This window comes from Podarcis bocagei (genome assembly GCF_964188305.1).
Source record: "Podarcis bocagei genome assembly, chromosome: 8".
NCBI lineage: Eukaryota > Metazoa > Chordata > Lepidosauria > Squamata > Lacertidae > Podarcis > Podarcis bocagei.
Window position 1 is genome coordinate 88,304,716 of NC_138133.1, and position 12,432 is coordinate 88,317,147.

Consider the following 12,432-nt stretch of genomic DNA (forward strand, 5'->3'; position numbering starts at 1 on the left):
CCGTCTCCTCCACAAATCTCTCTCGTCCTCTTTTAAAACCATCTACGTGGGTGACCATCGCTGCCTCCTGTGGGAGGGAGTGTTACGATAGTCCGTTCCACCTTAACAGATATGTGGAATTGTTGTATGTCACATGTCTGTTTACATTCCAGCACAGATTGCTGGGAACTTCCGTTGTGTGCATAGTGTTGCAGGAACACTTCCCCCCCCCAATCATTCAGTTTGTACAAACACAATACACACACACACTCTCACACACAACATACACAGCATTTCTGCTATAAATTCATAGTAAATCAACCATACATCGGATTTACACCGGTCCACTTTTATTTTACTCCATGAAGGAAGGACTATCAAAGGGCGATGGTTTGATACAGGATGGCCATAATCCCTTAACCGTACCAGCACATACACAGGAGCCCTACCCAGTTGGCATGACAACCTTGATGGTCCCAGACAGAAGACCATCAAGGTCACAAAGGACTTGCATATGGGAGTGGATTCAACATGGACTGAAACAAAGGACAATGATCAGATCTTCCCTCTGGGGGCAGGAAACTGCCAGCTCCCCTTTGTCCTCTGGAAATGACTCATGGGGAGGGGGAAAGGAGGAACCAGCCCCAGGTGACAAGACACTCAGGTTACCTCCACAACTCCTCCCTCAACCCCTCCTTTTTGTGATGTGTCAATGATGTAGTCATGATGTAGTTGTGATGTAGTTCTAGGGGTGTAGTTTGGGGGATTAGTAACTAATAAAAGTTGGGGTCTTCTTTTGTTCTGGGCTTCCATTTTGTTTCACCTGGTGGCAGGTGGGAGTCCTGTCGCGACAGTCTTCAATAAAGACCAATCCTACTGACTGCTGTTTTGCTCTGGTATTCCTGGCTGGTGTCCTTGTTTTTTTGTCCAAGGGAGCCCTCAGATTTTTCTGTTAACAATGGCTTTTGCTTATGCTGCTTGCTTGGACACGAAGGGGAGAAGACATGGTTTTCCCTTTGTCCTGATGTTGAATAAAATGCCTGTAAATACACTATACACAGCCTCTATCTGCCCTTCTGTTGCAAAGAGTTTACTCTGCTGGTTTGCGTGCTCAGCTTCTGAAGGATGCTGAAGCTTGAGTCACAGTTACATGCTGATCCAAGGACTAGAGATCGCCCGGCAACCAGCAGGTGGGCTGGAGCCAGCTGGGGGCCTGCCAATTGCCCCCGTTTCCTTGGACGCATCCCAACAGGGAGTTCCGCAGTTTAAACTATGCACTGCGTGAAGAAGGACTTTCTTCCACCTGTCCAGATTCATTCAACGTTTAGCTTTACCGGATGTCAACAAGATATGCTGCTAGGATTGTGGAGTTGGTGGGTACCCCAAGATTTATCTAGTCAAGGCACATCCAACTCCCAAGAGACTGTGATCTACTCCCAGTATTAACAATAAAATAATACTGGTAGTGCTCTACCCATTGTCGTTGCCAAGAGTTTTTGAGCTTTTGGGGGGGAGGGTTGCCAAGAGTTGTTGAGTTTTCTCCTCAATATTTATTTCATCCAGCAATCAACCTGGAACACACCGGCGATCGACCTATCGATCGCAATTGACCCATTGGACATGTCTGATCTAGTCTAATCAACCAGCCATGCAGCAATCACAGCTAAATAATTCCCGACAGACGACCATCCAAACACTACCTTCAGAAAGTTCTTCCTCTTATATAGCCAGAATCTCCTTTCTTATAACTTGAATCCATTAGTTTGCTTCATTTCCCATGTGTCAGCTCTTTAGATATTTGAAGATGGCTATCCTATCTCCTTTCAGTCTCCTCTTCCCATTCTTTGAGCCTCCCAGGAAGATGAAAGACTTGGGTTGCAAAGAGTCACTCTGTCTATTTACACTTCAAGACTTAGGTCAGTTTCACCGCAGACGGCAAACTGTTCAACATCTGTCTTCAGTCCATCTCTCGAGTGATATCAATTGGTCCTTTTCAGTCCAGGGACCAGCTGGGACCTATTATGACACAAACGAACCCAACTCCCCCCCCCCCATTGTGTGAAAAAGCAATACATTTCATGAACACCGGTGGAGAGATATTAAGGCTCACAGTCTCCAAGGAACGGCAAGCTGTCTCCCACCTCAGAATAAATGTGGACTCTTGCATTTGTTAAACAGGATGTTAACTTTACTGCTTCAATAGATGCACAATGCACCAAAATTACTGGTGCTGTGGGGAGCTGTGCTTTGCAAAGTCCCTGGCTGTTGTACATGAGAGAAAATAAAATCAACAGTAATGGTGCATTAACGGCAGCTTTCAAAGCCTTCAGTTCCCTTGCTTTATTTTGCTTTGCGGAGGAAGGAAGAGGGAAAATATATATAAAAAATGGGAAATCAAGAATGGATAATGGATGCAGATGGGCATGCATGGAAAAGCATAAAGGCACAGAGATGGAATCCTTTTTTAAAAGTCTCAACAGAAAAGAACCCACATGTATTTATTTATTTTCTTTCAACTGGAACGCCACAAGCAGGATGCAAACACAAGAGCGCTTTCCCAGCATCTGGTAGTCAAAAGCACTGCTACCTTTAACAGGGGCAACAGGATATATGGGTCTGTTTTTGGACTACAATTCCTATCCTATCCAGAACACGCTGGATCTACTTAACACCACACCATCCTCAAAGATCTGGCGTGGCTTCATGTTGCAGGAGGTTATGTCATTCAACAGTAAGCATCTTCACCCTATATTATGTTAACTATAAGTATTAAATTTATTATCTCCTGCTTAGACTATTGCAATGCACTCTGCGTGGGGCTACCTTTGAAGGTGACTCAGAAACTACAACTAATACAAAATGCGGCAGCTAGACTGGTGACTGGGAGCGGCTGCAAGGACCATATAACACCGGTCCTAAAAGATCTTCACTGGCTTCCAGTATGTTTCTGAGCACAATTCAAAGTGTTGGTGCTGAACTTTAAAGCCCCAAATGGCCTTGGCCCAGTATACCTGAAGGAACATCTCCACCCCCATCGCTGAGTCCAGACACTGAGGTCCAGCTCCAAGGTTCTTCTGGTGGTACTCCCACTGTGAGAAGTGAGGTTACAAAGAACCAGGCAGAGGGCTTTCTCAGTAGTGGAGCCCGCCCTGTGGAATGGCCTCCCTTCAGATGTCAAGGAGATAAAGAACTATACAACTTTTAGAAGACATCTGAAGGCAGCCCTGTATAGGGTAGTTTTTAATGTTTGATGTTTTGTTATGCTTTTATATTTGTTGGAAGTGTCCCAGAGTGGCTGGGGCAACCCAGTCAGATGGGTGGGGAATAATAATAATAATAATAATAATAATAATAATAATAATAATAATAATAATAGCAGCTTTGTGCATCCGTGTCTAATTTTGCCCCTTTCCAAAATTGATTGCTGTGTGTGTTTCCTTTTTGTAAATCTACCAAAGAATAAAATAAAATAAAACTGGGATTTTCTCAGGGCGGTAGAGGGTGTGTTTGCTGTGTCCTATTGGTGCAGTGGTGATAGCATGCACCCTTCTTCTGATAGGAATTCCTTTTATGGGGGACACTAAAAATGGGGGTGGATCAAGGAGGATCAGTTGTGTGGGGGAGTGAGAAATGTCCCTATATTCATCTGAGAAATGTTGGTGAGTATGAGCCTTACACTACCTGAGTTAAAGCTGCCTAAAATGGTGGTCATTGCCACATCTTATTGAAGTTTGCAGCTATTCTATGTGTTGCAAATTATAAAGACTTCATAGTTATAACTATAAAGACCTCTGGGCTCAGCTTCACCCACAGAGCTCACACAGAACGACCAAAAATGCCACGAAAGAGACCCAACCCATCTTTCCAAAGCTGGTGGGCTCCAACAATTTGGCCTTCTCCCCAGCCTCTTCTGGAGGAGGACCTAGGAGGACTATCCACCAGGTTCTATGGTTCAAATAATCCACACCCACACACCCACTTTCATTAGTTTGCAGGTCAAGATGATACAGAGAGGGATAAAAAAATCTGGAAGTCCTTGCAATGCAGGAGAAGGGAGGGATTTCAACGAGATGTTTTGCACCTTGCTAAACATTTGGTGCGTGATACCAAGAAGAAAATTAGAGGTTGGCATATTGGTTCAAAATGCATTGAACAAATTCTACGCTTACCTGCTTCCTATTACCCTGTCCCTTGGGAAGCAGAGCTTTTGACTTCTCGGCGATTTTCTGGAAATACAATAACAGAATTAGTGGTCAGAACTGAATTGCATTAGAAACTTGTGTGTGTGTGTATGCACGCATGCACGCGCGCGCACACACACAGACAGAGAGAGAGAAAGGAATATTGGGGGATGAGCTAACCCTATAATTTAGGAAAGGGGGGGAGTGCTTTGAAAGGGTAGGCCTTTTGAGAAATCAGAAGTAACTTTAACTTCAAGGGCGACAGGGTTATCAAAAGCAAAGCATGCATTTAAAAAGTGACAGCCCCAAGTGTGGTGAAATAGCAATTTGCCACTCAACAACAGCTCCCTGACACAACCAGGCCACTCAGGGAGGGGGAATATGCAATGGATAATTTTGGCATATTGTAATTTATTAAAAATAAATATATAGGTGGAAAACCGCCTGTGTAGGTTCTGATGGAACATGTGTGGCTGAACGAGAGAAACGAGAATTGCAGAATGTATTCAATGACACCAATGACTGGTGTCATTGAATACATTCTCTCCAGATACGCCAATCCAAATTTATGATCAGGAAGGGAATAAAACAGCTCAAGCCTCAACAGGTGAGAAGCATTGACCTTGGGCCAGCCATCATCTCAGCCTAGCCTACCTCACTGGGATGTTGTAATGATAAAAGAGGAAGGGGAAAATCATGTACCACCTTGAGCTCATTGGAGGAAAAGTCTGATAATTGTGTAAACAATCATGGCTGTGTCCAATGGTGTACACTTAGGGTTCAAATCATGCAATGGGATGTCCCCTTCTTCTCTCCCTGAACTCCCTGAACTGCTCTGGAGTGTTCCTCAATCCTCTGGAGGAGATTTTGTGGGGGAAAGGAAGAGGAGAGGAGGGAGAGGATCTCTGCTGACTTCTGTGCAAGCAGAATGACACAACCCTAAAGAAATAAGGAGAATTCTGGCAGGAATTGGAATAGAAATACTATAATATACAGGTTCGTGCAGAATGGAAAGTGATCAACACTCTGTTGAGGTGGAACCATAGGTAGTTGCCAGAGATGAGTTAGATGAAGAACTAAGAAAGGGGACCAAATTTGGGAAATGTACAAAAGATCCTCATTGCCAGAGTGATCTTCATGATTATGAAGGCTCCAGAGAAGGATATTTCACTAGCTTCGCTCCCTCCGGCCATGTTGTTTTGCCACTCCGCTTCATTCAGCTAAACGCCAGCTTGGCTTGGCAAATAGACTATGAGCTGAAACCTACCCAGGACCTCTTCTCCAGCAGCCCATGCATTGGCGTGAATCCACGGTTTAGTGTGACATGAAGCAGGCCAGGGAATCAGGGCAGCTCTCTACCTGCCTATGCAAAGCCTTCGCCTTGGAGTTCGCCTTTCAATCTCAGCAACTTGCTTCCAAGTTGAGAGGTTCTTTTAGGCCAAGTTCCTGTCTTAGGAAGATTTCAAATCCCTGGCCATTTCTTTGCACTGTGAATCCCTGTGACAGGGTGAGCTCCTGTTGCTCGGTCCCTGCTCCTGCCAACCTAGCAGTACGAAAGCACGTCAAAGTGCAAGTAGATAAATAGGTACCGGAGCAGGAAGGTAAACGCCGTTTCCGTGCGCTGCTCTGGTTTGCCAGAAGCAGCTTAGTCATGCTGGCCACATGACCTAGAAGCTGTACGCTGCCTCCCTCGGCCAATAAAGCAAGATGAGCGCCGCAACCCCAGAGTCGGCCGCAACTGGACCTAATGGTCAGGGGTCCCTTTACCTTTTTACCTCCCTCTGAACTGTTGGCCTCCAATATGCTGCCTCGGATGCCTCTTCTTGGCTACTTTTAGACCACTCTGCTTGTTTCTGGTCCCGACTTTTCTGCACGTCTCCTTCCTCTTAACCCTCCGGGTAAAGTTATCATATTGTGATCACTCAGAAACCCCCTGGAAAGGGACTCCTACCCATTCCAACTCAGCTCATTTATTTTTTCAGATACAGGCTCATAATCACCTTTTGCACCGTTCCATATCGCTGAATGGCATCAGAGAGCTGGTTCTTCAGCCGGTCCAACTGAAGTCGTTCTTGCTACACAAGATAAACAAGAAGATCAACAAGCATCATTAGCAGATAACAGGGCATTGCTTTTCTGCCACTACTTAACCAGAGATAGTAAATTCTTAAGGCCCCTTGACCCTCAAACTTATTACATTAGCACTGGGCTGATATTAGGCTGAAGCTGCAGCATGGCACAGAATTCACCACATCCAATATTCATCTATTATTATTATTATTATTATTATTATTATTATTATTATTATACCCCGCCCCTCTGGCTGAGTTGCCCCAGCCACTCCGGGCGGCTTCCAACACACACAAAATTAATATCAAAACATCAACATTAATAGTAATAATCAGATCCTATATAAAAAGTCACAACAACTTTAAAATAAACAACTTATACCAAATAAAGCTATATGCAATAATGCATTGGAATCCAAAAGTAAACACTAAAATTAAACATCAGCAAGTAATAATTAGACAGTTTACACTAATTACAATAAAGAATCGCTCATCTATAATCGATAAAAATAGCAGCGAATCACAATACATAAAATACCACAAATCATACAAAACAATGTTAAAGGATTAAGTTAAGAAACAAAGACACATAGCTTATAAAATTATTAAACACACACACACACACACACACACACACACACACACACTATCCCAGTCTCTCTCTTGCAATGCAGGAATCATTTTGCCCAAACTTGGGGCTCAAAACTATGACCCTGAGATTAAGAGTCTCATACTCTACAACTAAGCTATCCTTTGCACAAGGAGTGGTATAATAATAATAATAATAATAATAATAATAATAATAATAATAATGTTCTTGAAGCTACAAACATGAGTCTGACCAAAACTGCGGGAGGCAGTGTAAGACAGGAGTGCCTGGCGTGCTCTGGTCCATGGGCTCACGAAGAGTCGGACACGACTAAACGACTAAACAACAACAATAATAATGTAATGCGAAAATGCTTTCAGATTCTTCCTGGGAAGTGATTTATAAACAAAAGCAATCTTTTTTTTAATCATTATTATTGGCAAGTGTATTTTAAACTGACTTTAAATTGAGCCATGATTGAGAGGCATCATATAGGCCTATCTGGACCAAGTGTGTGTGTGTGCGTGTGTGTGTGTGTGTATGTGAAGAAGTGATGTTACTGTGCAACTGGACCACATTATTTTGTTCCTTTTCCAGCTCCTGAGTGAACACACACACAAGGGAATTCCATTCTATGAAGCTTGAAGAAACTCTACTGTGGAGAATCTCGAAAGCACAATTGCCTGAATGGCGCTCGCAGAGAGATTGTGTCAAATCGTTGTCGAAGCTGTTTCTGAATGCATTTAGAGGATGCCGTTCCTGAAGACAGATGGGGAAGAAACACTGATTTCATTTACATTGCACCGGTGCTGAATAGGGCAGGGAACCTTGGCAAGTAAAGCATGATCACCGTTGAAGGAAACTGATCAGACACATATTTTCTGCCATGAGGCATCAGAAGATGAATACATTTGTGCTACACAAGGTAAACAAGCCATTCACAGTATGGCTGTAAGCAAGACAAATAAGAAGTCTTGATTCCAAAGTGGCCGGGAGTGGCATGCTTGTCTAGAGAGCCAGTGTGGGATAGTGGTTAGATAGAGTGTCAGATTAGGACCTGGGAGGCCTAACTTGGACATCCTGACTTGGACATATTGACCAGTCACTCACTTTCAACCTAACCTGCCCCAGAGGGTCTCCTTGAGTTTCCTTGTGTTTCATGTTGTTGTTGTTGTTGTTGTTGTTGTTGTTGTTGTTGTTGTTGCCTTTCTTGGCCGCATCCAGCTGTTTCTTCTTATGTTCTTGTAACTGCTAGCTCATTTGCCATCTACTATATGGTTTCCTCCCAGCAAAGTGGGAATTAAAACTACAGTGGTACCTCAGGTTACATACGCTTCAGGTTACAGACTCCGCTAACCCAGAAATAGTGCTTCAGGTTAAGAACTTTGCTTCAGAATGAGAACAGAAATCGTGCTCCGGCAGCGCAGCAGCAGCAGGAGGCCGCATTAGCTAAAGTGGTGCTTCAGGTTAAGAACAGTTTCAGGTTAAGTATGGACCTCCAGAACGGATTAAGTACTTAGCCTGAGGTACCACTGTAGATACATATGCAAAATTTGCTGAATAATTACATTGTGCAATGAAAACAACTTAAAGAATTGCCATTCAAAGTTTCTTTTTTTTTTTTTTACTTAGCCAATGTATTATAAAAATGCTTTTGTTTTGTTTTTCGAAAATTGCTATTTATTCGGCTGCTGCGGGGAGATCGATATCTGACAGTGCAAGAAAAGAAACCAAACAAAGCGGAAACAAAATGATCTATTGATTCAGCAGGCTGACAATGCTGATGATGGTTTCTATTATCTGTAATTTAGAGATGCATTTCCTACCATGATTTGTAACTATTATCCAGTCTTGGATAGCAACCCAGGAAATCTCATCACAGGACTTGTCAAACACAAAGAGCCATGTTAGAACTCATCAACCGCAGGGCCAGAGCTAGTTTGCATGCTCTAATTCTCTGGAATTAATCTAATTTGCAAAAACATTTCCCACAACAACACTGTTCTGGTGCACTCATAACGTTCTCAGTCTCCAAATTATGGATTATTAACCAGTCTCTGCTTCGACTGTGTTCTCTCTTCCATCATGTTGCTTGAGACACAATTAAACCACAATTATTCTGATGTATTTATCAACATCTGCACCAGCTATGCTTCAGCCTAACCAGAACCTCTTTAAAACTAAGGATGGGCAGGTCTATTTCTGGAGCAATCCAGGCTCCCATGTTTGTTTTTTTAACCATATTGACATGCAATTCTATTTCTGCGCTTCATTTTGTTTTTAAGTCTCAAAATATGTTTATTCACACAAGTGCTTATCTTGGGGTTTCAACAATTTTAATTAAATCTCCATTTTGGTACATCCAAACTGTTGGGAACTATGTTGCTACATTTGGAGATGTGTGAAATCCGATGGAGAGCTTATTCTGATCGCCAAATGTCGCACGGCAGTTCTTAGCGGTTTAAACTAACTTCCTAGAACAAACACAAATCAGAATAGAACTATCTATGGCGGCCTTCCAAGTCCCCGTCTCTCTGCCATCCCAGCAAAACAGGCCACCTATAGAACTACTAATATTGTGTCGTATAGCACAGCATCAAAGTAACACTTCTTATTTGCAGAATGTGGATAGATATGGGACAGGGATTTTCAGCTCCAACAAGTGTGAAAGATCAAAAAGGAGAAAGGCTTCTTTGCGTTGATGTACCGTGCTCATATTATAAAGTAGTTGTGTTCTATGTTAGAAATCAAGCACTACTAAGAGTTGTTTTCTCTCCACCCCACCCTCCATTTTTTTTTATCAGTTAAAAAATTAGGATGGATGGACTAGGCAGAATTGGACAAAATGACAGGAAGGATTCGAAACCTGCGGGACCAGATTGGAGGAAGTATATGAATTATTTGAAGAGCAACTGTAATCAACAAATTACGCTAGTAGGACTACAGAAAGAAGAGAGATATCAGTTAGGATATTTAAATGTAATAGTGAAAGTAAGAAATGTAAATTAAGTGAAAAAGATTGGAAAATTTTCAGATGTGATTGATGGAAGTCAAAAAATTGTATAAGATATAAAAGTATGTTTAATAATTGTTGAAAATGTTATGTTAAAAAACTAATAAAAATATACAAAAAATTGGGGTGGAAGGAGCAAATGTTTATTCCCAAAGTGGGGGGCAGAATCTGAGAACCACAGGCTTACAGTCTCTCTCTTGGTTAACTCCTGGTCATCCTGGGGACCTGAAGAAGCCTTTCCCAATCTGCTTTTACCCTCTCTTGAGCCATAAGACTCCAGCACTTTGACCTCCACTTTTCCTCCTGATCCAACCATCCCATCCAACACATCTCTAGAGGGATCATGACAACTGTAAGTAACTTGCAGCTTGGTAGCTCTTGTGTTGTGCAACCTGTTCTATCTGGGTCTTCTTCTTCTTCTTTGGTGATCCCTCATAGCCATGTCTTCCATGAACACAGCTTTAACAGTGAGTCTGTAAGTGACTGTGGAGGCCCATTCTGGATCCACACGTCCTTCCACAGTAGGTTTCCAGGTGGGAGTTGATCACGGTGAGGGTTTGCCAAGCATGCCTTCCTCTTAGCACCTCTTCTCCCTTGTGTCCTGAGTTTGAGTGTCTTCAAAGCCCATGACATCTTTGGCAAAGGCTGTTTTCCAATTGGAGCGCTCACAGGCCAGTGTTTCCCAGTTGTTGGTGCTTATACTACATTTCTTTAGATTTGCCTGGAGAGAGTCTTTAAACCTCTTTTGTTGACCACCAGAATTACGCTTTCCATTTTTAAGTTCAGAATAGAGTAGTTGCTTTGGAAGACGAACTTCAGGCATCTGCACAACATGACCAGTCCAACGAAGTTGATGTTGAAGAATCATTGCTTCGACACTGGTGATATTTGCTTCTTCCAGTACCCTGGAATTAGTTCCCCTTTCTTCCCAAGTGATGTGTAGAATTTTTCAGACACCCCGTTGATGGAATCTTTCGAGGAGTTGGAGATGGCGTTTATAAGTGGTCCATGTTTCACAAGCATACAGCAAGGTTGGTAGTATAATAATTTTGTAAACAAGCATTTTGGTTTCCCTGTGAATATCCTAGTCCTCAAATACTCTGCACTTCAATCGGGAGAAAGCGGCACTCGCAGAGCTCTATCTGGGTGCATCCTACACAGCCTGAAGCTCAAGCCTAGGGATGTTGTTGGACTCCAACTCCTATAAGCTCCAGCCAACATGGTTCCTGGACAGGTGTGGTGGCCACTGGAGTCCAACAGCATTAGAAGAAAACAGGTTTCCCACCACTGCACTATCATAGCATCCCTCAGATGGCTTTGCAAATCCTTCTGGGGAAGAATCATTGCACTCTTTCTCTCTCTAAGCACATGAAACAAACAGTACACAACATAATGCATTCAGAAGGGATAGACTGCAAAGCTCTAAATCAACAGATGGTGTCTCATGATATCAGAAGCTTTATGAGAGAGAGGTTTTGGAGCACTATTCAGAAATTCCCCAAGAGGAACATTGAGGCTCAGCAACCGGTACCCACTTGGGCCATTTGTTCTGAGGGAGAAAGATTGTAGGTTTCACATCACAATTTGTAGGTTTAATTATTGCAGCAGCAGGGTGATGCAGGTGAAAGAGGGGAGAGTGGAAGATTGTACATCTGTTATACACATTTAGTAGGAGGCTCCATAAGCTATTATGGAATGCCAAGACAGAGGACCACACTTCTTCCTCATACCAGAATATTAACATTTCCTTCTTCTGCAAACCATACTTTCAAAATTCATTTATTTGCAAAAAAATATATGTTCTCTCCTAGCTGGTCTTGCTCCAATTATATTTTGTTTTGTTTTTGCCGTGCTGCCAGTGTTGATGGTAATGACATAAGAGTACCAGGAACTATTCTCTCCCTCTCTTCATTTGACTTCCCATTGGACCCAATTTGCGCCACAGAAAACGTCTCTGGAAGTCTCCGGCCAATTTTCCTGCGTCTTGATAACAGACCACAAGAAGAAATCTTTCATTTTATTTCACCCGAGCTTCCATTTGGTAACTTAATAATCCAATCGCCTGCTGCACAATTTGGAGAAGAAGAAAAAAATGCCCTTATGAATTTGCAATGGTGCTGCATTTGCAAAAGATGTTGTACACTTTAATTGTTGTGTTGAATTTGGTACAAATTAGGTAAAGGTAAAGGGACCCTGACCATTAGGTCCAGTCGTGGCCGACTCTGGGGTTGCAGCACTCATCTCGCTTTATTGGCCGAGGGAGCCGGCATACAGCTTCCGGGTCATGTGGCCAGCACGACTAAGCCGCTTCTGGCGAACCAGAAAGGCCGTTTACCTTCCCGCCAGAGCGGTACCTATTTATCTACTTGCACTTTGACGTGCTTTCAAACTGCTAGGTTTGCAGGAGCTGGGACCGAGCAATAGGAGCTCACCCCATCGCAGGGATTCAAACCACCAACCTTCTGATCAGCAAGTCCTAGGTTCTGTGGTTTAACCCACAGCGCCACCCGCATCCCTTGGTACAAATTAGCCTCTATCTAACAGGGACCTCTCTCCAACCTTGAGAGAGTCTTTAAATTTCTTTTGTTGACCACCAGCATT

General features: G+C 43.0%; 1 protein-coding gene across 1 annotated transcript in view; it reads right to left on the bottom strand.

Moving 5' to 3' along the window:
- The window catches only part of TSNARE1 (t-SNARE domain containing 1), a 352,037-nt gene that overhangs the window by 177,793 nt on the left and 161,812 nt on the right, over positions 1-12,432 (bottom strand). Inside the window, exons 6-7 of the mRNA XM_081205110.1 lie at positions 6,161-6,235; positions 4,149-4,205 (exon numbers count right to left, since the gene is read on the bottom strand). Coding sequence (XP_081061236.1) covers positions 4,149-4,205; positions 6,161-6,235 — 132 coding nt within the window. The remainder of the gene's footprint in view (positions 1-4,148; positions 4,206-6,160; positions 6,236-12,432) is intronic.